Source organism: Vespula pensylvanica, chromosome 5 (genome assembly GCF_014466175.1).
Source record: "Vespula pensylvanica isolate Volc-1 chromosome 5, ASM1446617v1, whole genome shotgun sequence".
NCBI classification, from domain to species: domain Eukaryota; kingdom Metazoa; phylum Arthropoda; class Insecta; order Hymenoptera; family Vespidae; genus Vespula; species Vespula pensylvanica.
Window position 1 is genome coordinate 8,931,448 of NC_057689.1, and position 19,708 is coordinate 8,951,155.

Genomic DNA, 19,708 nt, shown 5'->3' on the forward strand with positions numbered 1-19,708 from the left:
TATTTGTAAAGTATAATAACGTTCAGTAATATCAATTCATTGAAAAGACAAAATGTTTATTATATTGTTGAACATTCTATTTCAATTATGAGTTTGTTGTTTTGAACGACGCGTTGCAGTTTTCGTAGTATGAATATTAAGAAGCCGGATGAATCGTTCGTTCGCTGTATACGAGTCCCAAGAGAAAGAAGGAAGGAGGGAGAGAGAAACAAACAGACAGAAAGGGAATGAGAAAGCAAGAAGAAAAAGGAAGAGATTTTGCGTCCGTTAACGCGCAAAGAGTTAATTTAATTAAGAAAGGATGCTTTACAAAAACGTTAAAGAAAAAGTAAGTTTAACATCGTTCCTTAAGACTCCGTTCTAATTGGTTCACCTAGACTTCACATCGATCTTCATGCACAGAGAAAGAGAGAGAAAGAGAGAGAAAGAGAGGGTGGTACAAAAAAACACGATAGCCCGATGAAATGTATGTCCTTGTTTTTCGAAAAATAAGTCGCCTCTCTCGCGAAAGTACGTTTCGTTCGAGCACACTCAACGTCGAATCGACGCATGCGTTTTTCCAACAGCGCTTTTACCCTTCGAGGAATTATCTTGGCCGTGAATCGGCCAGTCTTCGACGAACATCCTGAGTTCGACCGTGACATCGACAGAGATATAAATTCTCTCGCGAGTGATCCTCGTGATCGGGCTTGTGATCGGACAACGATCAGCAGTGTTAAAGGTACATATATTTGAAAAAAATTTTGTTCAGTGTGCAAAGATATTTATAGGATGTTTGAGAAGATTAAGTAAATTAAGGAAATAGATAAATAAATGAAAAAGAAAAAAGAAAGTAGGAAAAAAGAAAAAGAAAAAGAAAAAGTCATTGATAGTTGCGTGAGCTTGCGTGCGTGTATGTGTGTGTGTTGGTGTGTAAAATATATTTTGTTAACACATATTGCTCTGCAAATAGTTTTTTCTTTACAATTCTCTTTTTTTAATTCTTCTACCATTAATTGGATCTCTCTTATTTTAAACGAAGTTCGTTCTTCTATTTTATTTATTTTCCCTTTCTTTCTTTCGCATTTTCATGATATTACTTCCATCCTTTCCCTTAACTAATAAAGCTCATACTGTCTATCTATTGTTCGATTACACAGCATTGCTTTCTTCTTTTTCTTATTCTTCTCCTTCGCAGCATCAACCAGACGTTAACGCAGCAAACCTATCGAGACATCTATCGAACGAAATTCTTCAACGGAAAAGCTCCCGAAGGTTATCCCTTAACGACTGAGGATCGACGTAGGGAATTGGAAAGGAATTAGGAGAAGCGCGTGACCGAGTTTTCAGGAACGAGCGCAAAATTCCTTAGGAAGTTCCGAGATCGGATACGTGTTCGTCTCGTGTCTCACGTCGAAAATTAAAGGAAACGAAGGCACGATCGTATACGTTCTTTAAAAACGTGATATGGTATAAAAAGATTATTTCTCTCTCTTTCTCTTTCTCTCTCTCTCCCTCTTTTTTTATTAAAATTCAAAATGGTACGATATCGTAAATATAGCTGGTAACGAAAGTTCTAAGAAAATCGAAATGTTAATTCGCAAAGATCACATTTCATGATAAAAAAAATGTTTTAAACGATTAAAAAATTTAAATCATACTTGAAAAAATTGCAATTGTAATGAGAAAAATTTCTCGATCCTTTTCTTTTTCTTTTTCTTTTTCTTTTTCTTTTTTTTTTTTTTTTTGTTTGGACACTAAAACGTTCCAAGCAAAATTAGCACGAATCGGGAATAATTTCAAGGACGGTTTGGTACCGTTCGGCAGACCTCGAATCACGAGGTTCGAAGAGGACGACCGAGAAAATTCCGTGCGCGTTTGAGCTCCATAAAAAGATTTTTGTTTAATCGAGCGACGAAGCGAGTGGAGCGTGCGTGCGTTTCCTTGGCTCAATAATCGAGATGGATAGAGGAGAGGAAAGATGGATGGATGGATAGATGGATGAAGAAGGCACATATGATACGAATTTTCTCAAATTTTTACTTTCGTTTAAGGATTTATGAGAAAATGATATTGGTGTGTAAAAAAAAAAACGTTATAGGATATTCAACAATATGATCGAAGGATCTAGGAAGTAACACGTGCTAGAAAAAGATGACTCGGTGTAACCTGTGAGGAGATAAAGAAAAAGAGAGAGAGAGAGAAAGACAGAGAGGGAGGAAGGGAGAGATAAAAAAGAGAAAGAGATAGACAAATAAAGTATAGAAGGGATGATGAGAGTGGTGGGAAAAGGGGAGAGTGGGGATCGGAAGGAAGGATGCTCGGAGCCAGTTATGGTGGCGAACGAAGCCGAATGGTGGTGGTGGGGTCGAAAGGTGGCGCAGTCATTTATGGTCGCACCGTGTAAGCTCGCACACCTGCGATCAGATGTCGGAAGGAGTAACGAAAGAACGTCGACATCGTGCTGCCTCTGAACACGTTTGGATTTGAACAAGATTTAAAACGAAGATAAGAATCTTCGGACGTTCACCATTAAAGAAGATGAAGGACATAAAAGATATTGTGCAATTAATGAAATATTAATTACTCGATGATAAATACATTAGAAGATGTTTTTTTATCTTGGAGAAGAATAGAATATACGATGAAAAAAGATCAGAGATGTACGAGGACAAGGACGTAGGATTTGGATAAAACAAAAAAGAGAATAAAATAAAAGAAAATAGAATAAAATAAAATAAAATAAAATAAAAATCGGGTGAAATTGAAGATTTACAAGGGTTCATTATTTATGTTGTTGTTAAAAATATGCCGTGAAGAAAGGAATATACAAGATGAGTTCTTTGAGAAGAACGACAAATCAGTCGACCAGAGAGGGAGCTACTTCGAGACGGTACGCTATATCGGGGGTTAGCACCAAGAGCGTGAGGAATCTTCTTCACAGTGGTACCGCACCTGGCTCGCCTCTTCGTTTGAGATCTAAGTATGAGCTGAGGAGCATCAGCTTCGAGGGTAGCAAAGTTTTACCATGGACCACCAGGTTGGTTAATAATGTCACTTTGTTATTACATCTAATATTTTTAACACACTTTGTTGTATTCCTTCATTCCTCGCATGATCATCACACAATTATTTCATCGTATATAACGTTTCATGTAAAAAAAAAAAAAAAAGAAAAGAAAAAAGGAAGAAAAAGAATAAAACAAAATTTTCTCGTTAGCTCGATCTGATACGAACAAATCTTCTTTTTCTTATCTCAATCTTTATATTTATCGACAAAATTAATGAGATAAAAAATAAGTTTAAATCGTAAGATCAAAAGTATATGTATGTATATAAAAAATATTGTAATTCTTATGCATAGACTCGATAAAAAAGTATCATAAGGTTTGGTTACGATACGTCATACGTAAGAATCGAGTCTTCTTAAATCTATGAACGGAAAGTCTATAAGGACAAACGTACGTGCGTACGTATGTATGTATGTATGTATTTATTTGTTGTGTGTGCGTATATATGTATGTACGTATGTATGTATGTATGTACATAAGTCATAAGCCGATCGACCGAGTGAAAACGTCGAGTAGTCGCGTCTCTGGTAATTGGCTTAACGAATCGCCGTTAGAACCGACGCGCGTTAATTAGTTTAAAACACGAGCGCTGATTCGAGATACACGAGAGTCGTGTCACATACGTGTGGCAACCCTATCGGTACAGGATAAAAAAAGAAAAGAAAAGAAAAGAAAGATAAAGGTAAAAGAACAGTCCTTTTAAAACGAACTGCTCGATCATATCGCTGTTTTTCTTTTGCATTCACGAACCAGTGACAAAGAAGGAAAGAATAAACTCGTGGATAACCAAACACGTGTGTACGTACGTGCATGTACGTTCTGTTGCGTTACCTCTATGTCTGTGTACGTGGATGTGTATGTGTGTGTGCGTGTGCGTGTATGTATATGTGTATGTGTATGTGCGCGCTTTTGCGTAAAGTGTACACGCACGAATGTCATCAAGCTGACTAGCATGTCAGGTTCGTCTGCCTTTTACTCCTCCCACGGACATTGCCTTTATTGTTTATATCGACGTTATTTATTGCACCTTACCTATGTTGATAAAAAGGGGAACGATGTGACTCTTTATTAAAAGGAAACTTGAAATCGGTGCGATTTATTCCGATGTTCTAAAGAAAAGACAGATGGAGAGATCATTAACGTGGAAAGTATTGTCAGCTATGTATATATAAATATGATGTTTTATATATATACATATATATGTATATATATATATATTTAAATGTAATGTTATATATACATTTAAAGGTAATGTTTTATATATATATTTGATCGATTTAAGCGTGATGTGATATATATATTTAATCGTCTATATAATTTTTCTTTTTTTCCTCTCTTTTTTCGTAATCCTGTACGAACGTTTATCTTCGTTTTGACAAAACTTTCGAATCATATTTTGTAGCATTTCGAGCAGAAGAATAACATAGATATTTTCGGTCTATCGAATACCGTTTACAGGACAAACAGACACTTGTCAGATAAAACGAGTACGTGGCCCGTAACGATCTAGGTAATACCAACTATCTACTCTCTCTCTCCATCTCTCTCTCTCTCTCTCTCTCTCTCTCTCTCTCTATATATATCTATGCCATAAAGTAGCATGTATCGGAGGATTTATCCCACGGGATACAGACTATTATTATGATGAGATGTATCTATATCAAGGGAGTAGGCGAATTTGCAAATATAGTAAGTGGAGATGAGATCGTGGGATGGGATCGGATTCTATTCGATCCGATCCGATCCGATCCGATCTTATCGATGGAAGGACGAAGGAAATTAAGTTGTCGGTACATTTCCTTTTCAACCTAAAATAAAAAGCGTCCAATTGCAACTTTTGAGTCCAAGAACGTTCGCTATCATTAACGTACGGCGCTAGCTCTTATCGTTCCCTCGATGATTCATAGATCATTCTATTTTCGACGATGATCGTCGCAAACGATAAACGTGCGATAACTGCTTTTTTTCTTCTTCCTCTTCTTCCTCTTCTTTTTTTTTTCGTTCCATCCATTCTACATACGAAGAATCTTGTAAGCAAGTCTTTTAGAATACTAGTTGGCAAAATATTCGATTTGTTTAGAATTTTATCAGAGAAAAAGAGATAAACCACGTGTAAAGGTTGCGCGAATAAATGCGTTTCAACGAGTGTAATCAAATTAACCTAGGGAGAGAGAAAAAACGATACACCCTCGGTGTACAGTAGTATCATGAACCACCCCATTATCGGACGTGCGACCATGGCAATTCTCGAGGATAGAGACGGAGAGAAAGAGAGAGAGAGAGAGAGAGAGAGAGAGAGAGAGAGAGAGAAAGAGTGGGGGGATCGACAACAGCTTCGCTTACGATGGCAAGTGGCCCCCGAGCGCGCACGATATCGGATTTTAGTGCTTCGCTCTTTATAATTAACCTTTTTGCTATCGGACTGGCTCGAGTCTCGGCTGACGCTCTTTTGTGCTCCGTGGATCGATCTCGATCACGCTCGACCGAGTGGAAGTCGACCGCGGCATCTCGAATACACATACTCTTTCTCTCTCTCTCTCTCTCTCTCTCTCTCTCTCTCTCTCTCTCTCTCTTTCTCTCCTTCTCTTAGTGTGAGATCACGTTAAAGGGAGAAGAAGGGAAGAATTAGAAAGAGAGTCAGAAGAGAGGGCGAGGGTATTGCTCAGCTACCGAGAAAGAGAGAGATAAAGAGAGAGAGAGAGAAAAGTGTTGGCAAACAGGGTTACCTTGTGTTATGGCCATGAAAGAAAAAAATAGTGAGATAGAGATAGATAAATCGAGAAAAATAGAAAAAGAGAGAAAGAGAAATAGACAGAGAGAGAACTCGAGCGTTTCCGATGACTTTATCACGCGAGTAGAATATTGTGAATTGCGTCATTGCGATAGCCCGCATTCGAAAGCACCTACCCCTCTTTCTCTGTATACATATATAGGTATATTGATTTTGTCGTTGTTCATAACACGTTACCTGTAGTCCTATAGAGCTAGCTGTTTGCTAGCTAGCCGCGGGGCCCTCCTGAAAACTCAACCAAAATCCATCATCGGCCCAGATCGTCGGATCTGCCGCCAACATCATCAGCTCTCCCGATGGTACCCTCCGGTGACGCTTCTCCATTTTCCTACTTCCTTGCTAAACGCGATTGCAAAAGAGACTAGATCATTTTTTGACATCTTCTTTGATTGTACTCAGTTCTTATTTTTATATATATATGTGTGTGTGTGTGTGTGTGTGTGTCCTTATAACTACAGGAATCGTACGATCATGTAAAAATTATTACATCATTAGTTATATCATCCTTGTTAGTACGAGAAAGATAAAAGTTTTCATTCGAGTGATAAGGTCGATAGAAAGTTTATTATTGTATTCGCGGCTTTGGCGAACCATTGACGTCAAACTCGACGGCTGCTTTTATTCGATTATGCGAATAATGGATAGACATACTCCGCCCGACATCAAATTGATTCCGAGAAGTTTTGCCGTTAAGTTAATCAGTGCTTAAGAGTAAAAGATATCAAAGGGAAACATCGTCATTTTATTAAAAGATAACGATTTCCCGTTGTCCGGTGTACATATATGTATATGTATAAACGTAATATATATATTTATGCAAACGACGTAACGCTTCAATATTTCAAACAAGGCCTTTATCGCGGTCACGTGGACGAACTATTACTATACGATATTTATACGTTGAAAACGCAAAATCCTATTGAACATTAATTAAAATAACCTGGACTTTCGATAATCGATTAATTCGAACTTGTGATCTATAGGAGAAAAATTTTTGAAAACAATTCGTAAATCGGTAAGATAGCTCCCTGTGGGTTGCCGATAAAAGCGATAACTCAATCCTTAAGCTTATCGATGTTATAAAGCGTCCCAAATCGATTCGAATTTAGCTTTCGTTAATCAAATTTTATGATCATTACTGATGAGAACAACAACATCGTACAAAAAAAGAAACTTTTTCATTGTGCCACGCGAATTCTGCTTTCGTCGGCTGAGTTGGTAGGAGGCTTATCGAGAGTCGATAAACGCTGCCACGTTGGTGGGATCGATTAAAAATGCGGAAATGTCGGTACGTCCTTGCTATATGTAATAAATCTAAAAGTAATAAACTTACATAAATATGTTCGATTTAATAGCTCGATAATCACTCGACACACACGTGCGCGCATACATATGCATGAACATATACATATACATATACGTATACATATATATTATTGAATAATTTTATATATGTATATATAAAAACTAAAAAAGAAGATACTTGTTAAAAACGGAACACGTAAATCATAGAGTACTTTTTCAAGAATCATCCTATCGAAAAAGGTCGAGAGTCTCATTGAGAGTTACGTTCAATCAAACTAACGAATTAATTAATAATTTTCAAGGAATTCGTAAGATCGAACAGAGTTTACAATGAAGTATAAGTTTAAAAGAAAGTTTTTTAAAACTGTTATCTTCTTTTTACGATCCATTAGAAAAAAGAGATATATATATATATATGTATAAAATAAATGGACACTTACAGAAATAGAAGGGAGAGATGAGAGAGAAAGAGAGAGAGAGAGAAATAGAGAGAGAGAGAGAGAGAGAGAGAGAGAGAGAGAGAGAGAGAGAGAGAGAGAGAGAAAGGTGTCTGATCTCCGCAGCGAGGGTCCTCGGCGCCAACGAAAATGCGGGTCACCGTCCGCCGGTGTGCAAAGCTCGACGCCTGCGTGTCGCGTGCGGAGGGCGCGTCGATATGCTTTTTGGGAGTGATCCTGTAGGAAGAAGGTAAAAAGTCAAAGAAGGACAAGAGAAAGGACTAGGATCGAAAAGGAATTGGAATGAAATTTATTAGTCTTTGGTAGAACCCCGTCGTGACGGATAAGTGGGCTAGTCGGTCGCGGGGAAAACGCGAGTGACGAGTGTCGAACGCGGGACTTTTCGTGTTCGGGGGTGGGAAGGTGAGAGAGATAGAGATAAAGAGAGAGAGAGAGAGAGAGAGAGAGAGAAAATAGGAAAGGAGAGAGGAGTTGCTCGACGATACGGCGCCAGTCGACGAGTCGCCGTCGTGTAACAGCGAACGGATCTTTGTCCTCTCGCGAGTAAACCTCTGCGTATGTGTAAAACACGCTAAACTTTATCAAGAAAACAGAAAATATATACCATATCATATATATATACATATATATGTATATATATTTATAGATATAAAAAGAAAAATAGAGAGAGAGAGAGAGAGAGAGAGAGAGAGACGAGTGTATCATGCATTTATACTCTCGACGTTGTTAGTGCACAGCGAGGGGTTGAAAGTCGTGCCCGTCGAGAGGAAAGGTCGCTCGACGAGACTCCACGAAAGGGGTTGACAGTCGTGCGAAAGACGAGTGAAAGCTTACTTGCTACTGCATGGAAAGAGAGAAAGAGAGAAAGAGAAAGGGGTTGAAAGTCCTGTAGAGTTTAAGGAAAGAATGTGAAAGGTCATTACTATAGTTTTCTTCGGGTAAGTCATCTATTTTTTGTATTCTGTTTTCTTTTTCTTTCTTATTTTTTGACTTTGTTGATAATAAACATGAGACACTGGAGTGTTTACCCTACGTAATTATCGTTTAACGATAATCGTTTTTGTGGACTCAAGATCGTTAAGGACAATCGAACGCGGCAGATAGTTCGTTGATCCTGAATCTTTTTTTTCTCTACCTCTCTCTCTTTCCCTCTCTCTCTCTCTCTCTCTCTCTTTCTCTCTGGCGGTGATTATTATTTCAACTCCTGCCGAGACAGATAGGATAAAGCGTGATATTGAAAGGAGCGCCTAGCACTGCTCCCAGGATTAATGAGAGAAAAGAGAAGGGTTGCGTCTCTCACCGGCACTCGCATACTCAGACGAGCCTCTTTCGAGTCGTCTCGATTGCTTTGATGTTGAGAGGAGACGAGGGGTCAACAGAAGACTCCTTTTAAATCCTACGATCGCCAAAGATAGAAATGAAAAGTCAATCCACGTTAATTTATCCTCCTCGTCACCGACTCAAAGTTCGTCCCGTTTGGATTCTCGTTTAAATTCCATTGGCATATATCAGACGAAAACGTTTCCGAAGGTCCAGAACCGTTTTGAAATTTTATTTTACAAACTGTAAGTTTCGGAAGAACGTAAAAGAGAAAAAAGAGAAGACAAGGAATCCGACGATGGATAGCAAGAGCGACGAGGAGTCGGCACCAACATCGGCCGAATTGGACGCTATGAAACGTAGAAACAGATCCAGATCGGTCTGCGTACCTTTATTATCATCGTCTCAACTAAGACATCTTCATCGGAGAGCCAGTCATCACGCGTACGTTATTTCACGTATTTTAGCAAGATACGCTTATCAATTTTATACATACAAAGCGAGTAATCGTACGAGTTTAATATGGACCGATCGTTCTCTATGTGCGTACTTATTTCTATACATCAGATCGGTGGAAAAATAATCGCGTTGTTTACGTATCGAGTAAAGCGATAAAAACCACGATTATTTTTGAACCGATTTAATACGTAGTTATTATGTATCAATTGTAGCGTGGCTTCAAAAAAAAAAATATAGGATTAGGTATTTTACCTAATACCTAGGATGCGACATCGAAGAATAGTACGAAGGAAATATCGTTTCGGATCGTCGATCGATTAATTGAAAATAATCGTGAAACTTACGTTTTAATATTTTCCCGTCTATCTAAAGGGTAGTTTCAGAAGGAAGTCGGAAGTTTGTCAATATCCTTTTGCAAAAGCGATAAAATCAATCGAAGCTCGATCTTCCGGCTGTTTGTGTTGTATCTGCTAGGTACTTTGTATTCGGCTAGGTAGGTACATATCGGGTACCTTTGCATTCGAGCGAGTCGACCTCGACGCGCCTTCTCATTAACCTACATATTCACGCCGCGAAAAACGACGAATATAAGATAGTGGGTGTTTTATCTCGGAGCTTATCGTTGAGAAGGAGGAAAAGGAGGCAAAGGGTTCGGAAGATTGGTTGCACGAGAAATAAGAATGTAAGAGTTAAAGATAGTTCCCCGAATATTCTCTTTCTCCTTCATTTTCTTGGTGCTTGATCATTTAACGCGTCATTGAATCGGAAAAATTATTCTCGAGACCCTTCCAAGTATCCTATTCCGCTCTCTTTCTATCCATATCTTTTGTCGCACGTAGACAATGAAACGGTACCGTGTTTTAGATCCACGACGGATGCGATATCGAGGAGAGGTGTCCTATCGAGGCGATGCTATGGAAGTGTCGAGATGGTAAGAGAAGGCTTTACGAGTACGTTTATGTGTACAAGTAGATGTAAATGTATATCTAGCTAGCTGTGCGTATGCGTGTGCGTCTTTGTGTATGTGCATATAGAAAGACGTTCGGTCGTGTTCCTATTGCAAATAGGTCAAATCGTCGTGTTCCACTTTGGAGAACGACCACTTTCGAATACGAGAGTGGTACTCGACGATAAAAGGCAAATCTTATGTGCGATAGAATCGTATAGACGAAGACGATGTTAGATCTTCCTGTTTGTCGCGGTTCCATCGAATGGAAACTTTTTATCCTTCGTAAACGTCGAAGAAGAATTCTAGATGAGAAACGTCGTAACGTGATTTTTCCTACTAACACCTTTTATTTGTATTATTTTCTTTTTATCTACCTTCCGTTTCCGCCACGGAATATTACCACGCGTATTTCTTTTTCCTACTCGTTCGTCCTTAATCTTTTTCTTTTCTTTTTTCTTTCTTTCTTTCTTCCTTTTTTTATCGAGCATCGTCCCCGTTACGCGACAACGTTCCCTCGTATCGGCAGGTGAAAGCATCATTTCCGGTGTAACAATCGAGTTAACAGAGCTCGAACAATCGTAGTTTTGCTTCGTGTTTCGTCGATCGAAATTTTCAACGATCGATCATCGATCGACGTCACTCGAATCGTTTCTATGTGTTTGTCAAACTGGAACAACGATTTCTTTTTTTCCTCTCTTTCTTTCTTTTTTTGTCGATTACTCGAGTAATAGAGACGAGCCATCCAGTAGGAACATGTCTCATTTTTTTCAGTTGCCACAAATCGAGCAGGACGGCTCCGACAATGGGAGAAGATTTCGAGTGGAGAACGGAGATTCTCCGGGCGAGAAAGAGGAAGTAAGAACGATCGATTTTTCTTCTCTTTCTCACTCTCTATCTATCTATTTCTCTATCTTTTTCATTTTGTCATCGTATTTTTCACTTTTCACTTCAAAAGAAAATAATACATATCGCTCGTATTTATGATCCCATCGTTCTTCTCTGTTGTACAGATGTTCGGATCTCCGAATATACCGATATTGGAAAATCCCGAGTACCAAACGCGCTGGTACTTTAAATACTTTCTAGGAAAGCGTGAGTACGATATTTCGTTCGTTCGTTCGTTCGTTCGTTCGTTCGTTCGTTCTTTTTCAGCCTTTTTTTTTTATCTCACCAACCACAGATAATGCTCGAAACCACGCGCTCGTGTTCATCCTCGTGAAAGCTCAGACACGCCGCTCCTATCGTACGCGCCAAAGTTTATACGCTTAACGGGTATAAATATTGGTAGAGAGTGAGATAAAAGCGGACCGAGCTTGTGCCAATAGCGTCGATACGCTCGTTAATGGAGAACCGCGATTACGAGCTGTGGATCGATAATTAAGATGAATGTTGTTCTATCGTAAAAAACAAAAAAAAAAGAAATGCTATCGAGTAAATGTAACACTTTTACGAACTTACTCGTTATGGGTTTGATACGGATAAAAAGAAAATAAAAAAAAAAAAGAAAGAACACGAGAAAAAAGATCAAACGGCAACTTTGTCAAAAAAGCGAGCAAAAACGTTATCGCTTTCGTTTATATTTTGTTTTTGTTTACATCATAATACTCCCGAATCGTAATTATCTTGTTATAGTGCATCAAAATTACGTGGCCTCGGATCATGAAAGGAATCCACTCTTTCTCTCGGTGGTGATGAGCGAGGGTGGCGATCAATGCGTATCGCATTACAGGGTTATTTTATGGAGACGAACGGTGAGTAAAATAAAATAAACATTCTCGATCGTATTACGCAAATAAGGGTGTAATTAACATCGTGTAAATATTTGTTTATCTTTAACTTTCTTTTTCCTTGCTTATTCTTTTCTTTTTCTCTTTTTTCTTCATTTTTTGCTTTCCTCGTAATTACACACCTTATATCCGTGAATCGATGCAAGTAAGCATAAGAAAAAAAGAAAAAATATAAGCATTCGTTTCAACCCAGGGAGCTCAAAAGATATCTCTGCCATTTTCGGCAAACAAGACGATGACCATCAGGCAAATCCTGAGGTAAATATTTTCTTCTTAATCGGGAAAAAGCGAGAAAAGCAATTACCACGATATTAGTTACTATTTATCGTTCCGGTACAACTTGACGCTCGATTTGCATTTTCTCAGCAACTTCTTCGGCCTGGAAAAACTCGACAAGGCACCACGCGAAGTTTTGTCTCCTGAGATACAAAAGGTGCGTGTACGTCTTAGAAGTTTAACTACTCGAATAAGTTCCTTTAGTTTTAAGCACGACCCAAGAGAGTTTCCAGTACTTTCGATATTGAAAAAGTTAATAAACAAATATCATTGAAATTTATATAAAAATATCAGAAGACTTTGGTTTGGAATCTTCGCGTGTCACAAACCAATTGAAACGTTATTATTTTTGTGAATAATCGATATCGTTCCGGAAAATATGGCAACACAACATACTTCGTCCATATTTATAATCTCGAGCATCGTTTTTCATTTTCCTTGTTTTCCAAAGGTCAACTTTAACGTGTCTATCTTTATTACACGCGATCTCTATGATACGTCGACGATATGAAAAAATGAATTATACATATACGTATGTTCGTGTTGCATACCAAAGGGGCTGTAAAAAGTTTCTAACTGATAGATGGCACTCACAATAACTTTAATTATTGACAAGGTATAAAGTGATGCATACTTTCAGGCGTAATACTCGCGCAATTGCAGAAAAATTGATAAATGTTGTGATTATATTCCCTTAACGGCATTGAATGAAACGTTATTAAACGAAACGATATATTTCAAGCAAAAATATATCAAAACCTTTTTTTTTTATATTTAACGATAAAACTCTTCGAAAAAACGATTTATTTAGGACTTACTATTACTGGAAGAACAAGAAGGATCCGTCAACTTCAAGTTCGGTGTTATATACGCGAAGGAGGGTCAGACAACCGACGACGAGATGTTATCGAACGGTAAGATGAAGAAAAATTAAGAGCCGTCGCTCGGCGACGGTATATTTTTGTTTAAGTAGAAAGAAACGGAAACGATGATCAAAGGAGGGCATGTTCGACCCGCGGGTCGTGTCTTTATTGTTCGCAGAAAGTGGCAGCCCCGGTTTCGAGAAGTTTCTCGACATTCTCGGTGAGAAGATACGACTCAGAGGTTGGGACAAGTACCGAGGCGGCCTGGATGTTAAAGGTACACTTACTTTTGTGTGCCATCGCTATAGATAAGAAAGAAAGATAAAAATAGCTCGTGCTTAAAACTTAATCGTACCGATTTTATCTGAAATCAAAGGAAAAAAGAAAATACACATGCATATGTTTACTTGATATATATTAAAAGCACTTTATTGCGTGTACAGGTGACATGACCGGAAGAGAAAGCGTTTATACGATATATGCTGGTCACGAAGTGATGTACCACGTCAGCACAATGCTTCCTTACTCGAAGGATAATCCGCAGCAGCTCGAGAGAAAGAGGCATATTGGTAATGACATCGTCAACATCATTTATACAGATGATCCAGCAGCTGTGGATAGTTTCAATCCTAATTGCATAAGGAGTCAATTCACTCGTAAGCTCTCAATCCAATCGGTCCATTAAAAAAAAGAAAAAGAACAAGATTTTTTTTATTTTCCTTGTTGATCTCTCATCTCTTTGTTATTCTCAGACGTGTTTGCTGTGGTATCAGCATTAGGACTCCTTAAAGGTTGGCGAGTCGCCATTTATTGCGACGAAACGGTTCCTCTTTTTGGTCCAAGTCTTCCGTGTCCACCAATATTCGACGATCCTTATCACTTGCGTGAATTCCTTCTAGTCAAACTGATCAATGGCGAAAAAGCAACCTTCAATACGCCAACCTTTTCTAGAAAAAGAGAGAGAACTCTGGATGCTCTCTTGCGTGATATGTATCAGGAACATGCGCAAGATGGCAAGAGCAACGTGAGTCTTCAGCGTGATCTTCTGTTAAATGTACATATCCGATAATTTTAGAATAAATTTTTGTACATACTTAATTGAGTAATAATACGAAAAAGACAAATTGGAATTATTAAATGCACATTTCTTCTGATCCGCATAGATAATTGTTGATGATTTCACAGAGTATGTTGAATCGTCGTGCGTTTTCTGACGTTGTGGAAGCACCTGGTCGACGACGAGAAGAAACTCGAACGGTAGAAATGGTCCGTGTTGGTCAGGCTGTTAAATTGGAAGCAATAGTTCGCGGTCTAGCACCAACTTCTCTGGCCACGGTCGGTCCATTGAAACCAAGACCTTGGGAACCGAGATGTATTTACCCAGATTTCCCGCACGTCGTAATTTGCGGTGACGTTTGGTCGGAGAATAGGATGATACTTGCAACGGAAAATGGAACTTTTCTGGTCGAAGGTACAATTGATTTTTTATTTGATTCTATAAAAAAAAAAAAAAAAAGATTTGATTCCGACGTTAGGCAAACAAAAATGATCTTTTTCCCCAGAGGGTTTCTCTCACAGAATGATTTTCGACGAGTCAGTTCAGATCAAACAACTCGACGTGGTAGAACAACACGGTATTCTACTCTTTCGTGGAATCGATAAAGGCAAAGAAAGCGTTTACGTTTTTCGTTTACGTGAATTTGATTACGATTCGGCGTTGAGTGCAAAGACGTACAAATTCCCCGAATTCTTTAACAATCGCGACGACGAAGACGAGGGAGACGAGCACGACGAAGAAACGGAAGAGAACGGTGAGAACGAGGAAGATTATAGAGACGGCGAGATCGAGGAAGAGGATTCCGAAGCGATTTATCCAGAAAATTTCAAATTCAAATCGTCTTTACGTTCTCGAGCACGGAGACAGCCCCGACCACCCGCGGTTAGAAGTCGAGCGCATATTAAGGATAGAAAATTGGCTCGTACTCGTGGTTGTCATCTCTACAGTATCACCAGGCAAGGTGGCTCGCACTTGCGAATGGTACTCTTTAATCTTTCGAAGAAAATCTAATATAACCACAGTGGATACGAAGACTCGTATTTATAAATATAATGTAAATAATTACAACGATACCATGCATAACACGGGTATTTCATGTTTTATCAATAACTGTTATACAAGTTACATAGGTTACACAATTTCCATATCATTGTATTTCTTTCGAACGATGCAACCTAAGACATATTCCTGTGTCATAAAAAATAACGGAGATATTTAATGATATCAACAATTTAGGTAGGACATTTGCGTGTATTGTAGTTGAACGCAAGTCACAATTTTTGTATCGATTTATAAGAGCCCGTGTTATGCGGGATCTAATATATAGTCAACGAATTACAGTGGAATAATTCGAAGGTGATTAGAAAAAGAAGCCTTACGTAACCACTGCGAACGTTAATGTTTTTAATCAAAATTTCATTAAAATCTAATCGTAAGAAGCTTGCTCGTAGTGTGCGGCCGTTGGACGACGTTTGACGGTCCTCCAATGGAAACATAACGCAGCCTGGACAGCTTGGTGCTCTTCCGCAGACACCGACACGATCGAAGGTTTCTTGCTGCTCAAGGAATTCACAGCTAGCGAAAGCCCAATTCTTATTACGATGATAGAGAGCACGGAGATAGGGAACGAATGGATGCTGTGTTGCGGTGCACGTCATCATTACGAACTCTTCACGGCGTCCGGAAGTTCGCGAATAGTTCACGTCGAAACGAACAAACCGCACATCGTCGCAGCGATCGATCTGCGCGAGGACGAGGAACCAGAACTATTGCTCTGTTATAACAGTGAGTTCATTCGATTAGATATCCGTGTATTTTATAAAATTCTATTCCTACGTATATTAGTATTCCTAGAATAATACGATAATAATCGATTCAATCGAATTATGAAGAAATTCGAATTAATCCAATTAAATGATTTGATTCGATCAAATGAGTTCATCATTATTCACAGATATGTGTCACTTCCAAAAGTGCTCGGAGGAGAGTACTGCTCCCACGGACTTTGATTTCAAATGGAATTCAGTGCCAATTGCTATAGGTCGGAATTAAAATTCTCTATATAATTTTAATTATAATCGATTTTAAAAATTAACCAAACTACGTTTCTTTTTTCTCCTCAGCTTGTGCTTTTCCTTACGTGATAGCGTTTACCGCTGACACAATGGAAATTCGTTTGATAATAAATGGAAATCTTGTACATACGATCGCCATGCCGAATCTTTGTTTGATAACTTCGAAAAGAGATATATTTTTTGCTACGACCGCTCCGGAATTTCTATCCGGGAAATGCGAACGTATTCGACTTGACGCGAAACCTACCGAGAAAGAGGAACAAACAGGCAGTCCACCACCAACGACGCAATCTTCCTCCTCGTCTCGATCAAACTCGCAAAGTAAGTTATTTTACGTCATCGAAACGTTCCGTAACTCTAATTTACCAAAAGACGTTCTTTGTATTATTCTCAACTGTGTTTGTTGCAGACAATCATAGCGATTGGAAACCGATAAGGATCTACAGAATACCATTGCAAACTCTCTCGCGAAATATGACGTCGACTTGTAACCAAAGAAGATGCCCGAGTCCAGTGGAACCAGAAATCGTTTCTGCTCCGTTGACCGGCGGAGAAAATAATTTTTTGAGCGTGGAATCACCAAGAATCTTAAGCAGGTCTTGCAACAGCAGTCCGACGCCACCAAGTGCCGCTGAAGATCTGATTCCTACTGTGTGTAGAAAATAGAAAGAAAAGGAGAGAGAGAGAGAGAGAGAGAGAAAGAGAGAGAAAGAGAGATGGAGACAAAGAGACACGCTAACTTTCTCCTAAACTAATTCATAATTGTGTTGCCATTTTTTATTGGATTCGTACTCTAAAGTGCGGATGGATAGTAGGTACCTGACGCTCGTGCCTCCACAGGATTAAGATTTAACACAAGCAAACGCACGATCCTGTCGTTGCTACGCTTCGCGATATAAAGGCATTTAGTACGTGTATGATCGATCGTTACACACGATCTCTACTTTCCTCCCTTTGTTTGTCGTCGGAATTTTTGGATCTATCTAAATTTATAAAAGAATTAACAAAATATTCGGCCTAGAAATTTCCATATCAATGCTCGATCGATAAATCAAGATTTCGAGTGTCATCTAGCGGTGATTCTCTCGTACTAACTTTGCGAATAATTCTCTGACGATACGATAGACGACATCGATCAACCGAGTACGAAAACGAATGAGAATTTCAAATTTGGGACGTCGATATTTTTGACGTACGATCTATCTGACGTGTACTCGATGTCTTTCTTGCCTCCTTGATACGTATTCCACATAGATAGATGCATACCTTATCTACTGTATGACAGACATGCAGGAGAAAAGGTCGGTAACATTGTGGCTCACCGTAGAGGTTAAGGGTGAACGAATGCCAAGAATCGAAGTGTATAAAATATGCAAAGGAACGATTGTTTTACCGTATCTTTCGAGAGCATAATAGCTTAATTCATTAAAAATACATTTTTAATAATTCTCGACGAGAGATGATACCAAAGCACAATCTCGATCTTGATAATACGCGGATATTGTATATGAAGAATCTTTTTTTCTCAATTATATCTGGTTTTTTTTTTTTCTTTTTTCATTTGTATGTATGCATGCTTCTCCTTGTGATCGCGTATGTGTTATAAAGAAAATTGCGAGCGTGTTCACTTTCGTGGTCGTTTCGATCGAATCGATGACACTGTACGCAGCGAGCATGGTCGCGACAGTGGCGTAGAATTGAAAACGATTTCCGAAGTACTCCATTGTTTTTTTTTTTCTTTCTTTTGTTCTTCCGTTGTTGAATATCGTCGAGCCGATGGCAATTTTGTTTGCGAGCTATTGTTGCAGTAGGTAGATGAACGAGACGAATACGAAGTGTACGGTCATGATTATCGATTATTCACGGTATAACCAGCTTGTTCTGGGGGCTGTGACGCATTCGCGATCGAATTTCACCGATCGTAGCACAACGCGCTACATGCGTGAAGTTCTGCAGACGATGTAATTCTGCATACTCTTCCTTCCTTCCTTCCTTCGGCGAGAGAAGACAGGCAGAATATAACGTGTGTATATACGAAAGCATAAAATAAAGTGTACCTTATCGTTGCAATGTTTGCACCAAAACTTACACTGGAGTGACTTTCATTTTCTTGTTTCGTTATTCGTTCGTAGGGAACCCCAAGCCGATAAGACGTTAAAGAAAATCCTATGAATGGCAATTACTGTCAAGCAGAGTCAGAGCAAAATGCTTTGGCGACCCCGGTCAGTCTAGATCGTTGAACCGCAATAATTTACCTTTACCCGACTTCTGTTCGACACGAGTTTGTCACGATCGGTAGTAAACTCTTCCATGGAAATGAACCACGAATAAATGATATGTAATTTTTTCTCTATTTTTCTCATAGAGGATATGTAGGTCATAGAGAATGGATGTTTTACCGAAATCCATGTAAAAATTGAAAGCAGCATTCAGATCCTCGATGCGATCCCTAAATTATCCGAGAAGGGGTAGGAGAGAAGGGAGAGGGAGGGCACATAGACCCCATGCTCATGCAGATGCACGATTTAAATGCAAAGTGGATACGAAGAGTTTCGCCATGGGTCTGCTGGTTGATCATAAATTTGGAAGTCGCGCAGCACGGAGTCATTGGCCCGAGTCTGTACACCGTAGGGCAAATTTCATGCCGGCGAAATTTCCCGTCTACACGGCTTTCGAGAGGAGAGAGAGAGAGAGAGAGAGAGAGAGAGAGAGAGAGAGAGAGAGAGAGAGAGAGAGAGAGAGGAGTTGGAGAAAAAACTTTCCTTCGTCTTCCTTTCTGCATCATTTCGCGATCGATCGATCATAAAGTCCTCGTTTTGCGTTCGAGCATGATCCCAGAGACGAACTACGATCGGTCGATGATTTTTACTTATTTTTTTTTAATACATCGGCGAGTATCATTTCGTACGTTTTCGGAAGAAGATTTTCGGAAGAAGACAGACGCGTTAAGTACCGTAATAGCTAAGAAAACGAACGTGGAACAGTAGCGAGAACGTGGCAATCATCTTCGAAAGACCCAAAACGTCGAACGAAGATTGCCACGGAGCGCGATTTCGTTCGCAGGTGTGACTTGGCGGTGGCCGCGTAAGAGCGTGGAACAAATTTCTCGCCGTCATGGCGGCCAGTGACGGTAGTAGTGGCGGTGGTAGTGGTTGCGGTGACGGCGGCGGTTGTTTTAACGTTAACCGGCCGCTCGGGTGGCCACCTGGTGGCGATGCACTGTACTAGAGGCGCTGGCTTCGCGCGGTCGCACGCACACACAGTCGCTTGCACGCCAAAGGCGGCGCGCGACGCGAAGGAGTAGGATAGAGTCTCGTT

The 19,708-nt window shown here is 39.4% G+C and overlaps 1 protein-coding gene across 4 annotated transcripts; it reads left to right on the forward strand.

Moving 5' to 3' along the window:
• The first annotated feature begins 566 nt into the window (after window positions 1-566).
• LOC122629511 (GTPase-activating Rap/Ran-GAP domain-like protein 3) lies at window positions 567-18,478 on the forward strand. 4 transcript variants are annotated; one of them, XM_043812997.1, is made up of 19 exons: window positions 567-721; window positions 1,178-1,449; window positions 2,034-3,019; window positions 10,248-10,314; window positions 11,104-11,187; window positions 11,343-11,424; window positions 11,965-12,083; window positions 12,313-12,377; window positions 12,486-12,552; window positions 13,207-13,309; window positions 13,437-13,535; window positions 13,702-13,914; window positions 14,011-14,312; window positions 14,444-14,729; window positions 14,821-15,296; window positions 15,767-16,100; window positions 16,270-16,356; window positions 16,439-16,711; window positions 16,800-18,478. In XM_043812997.1, the coding sequence occupies exons 3-19, from the start codon at window positions 2,814-2,816 to the stop codon at window positions 17,054-17,056; spliced, it is 3,120 nt and encodes a 1,039-aa protein (XP_043668932.1). In that variant the 5' UTR covers window positions 567-721; window positions 1,178-1,449; window positions 2,034-2,813; the 3' UTR covers window positions 17,057-18,478. The 4 variants fall into 4 exon arrangements, with proteins under 4 accessions (XP_043668932.1, XP_043668933.1, XP_043668935.1 ...); XM_043812998.1 differs by having other exon boundaries at window positions 14,011-14,282; XM_043813000.1 differs by lacking the exons at window positions 567-721; window positions 1,178-1,449; window positions 2,034-3,019 and adding an exon at window positions 8,794-9,368.
• The last annotated feature ends 1,230 nt before the right edge of the window (window positions 18,479-19,708 follow it).

Bases quoted from the DNA above. Each gene is read 5' to 3' on its own strand.
- LOC122629511 (XM_043812997.1), top strand. From the start codon at position 2,814: ATGAGTTCTTTGAGAAGAACGACAAATCAGTCGACCAGAGAGGGAGCT. The intron at 16,101-16,269 runs GTGAGTTCATTC...CATTATTCACAG, and splicing joins ACTATTGCTCTGTTATAACA to ATATGTGTCACTTCCAAAAG. The intron at 16,712-16,799 runs GTAAGTTATTTT...TGTTTGTTGCAG, and splicing joins GTCTCGATCAAACTCGCAAA to ACAATCATAGCGATTGGAAA.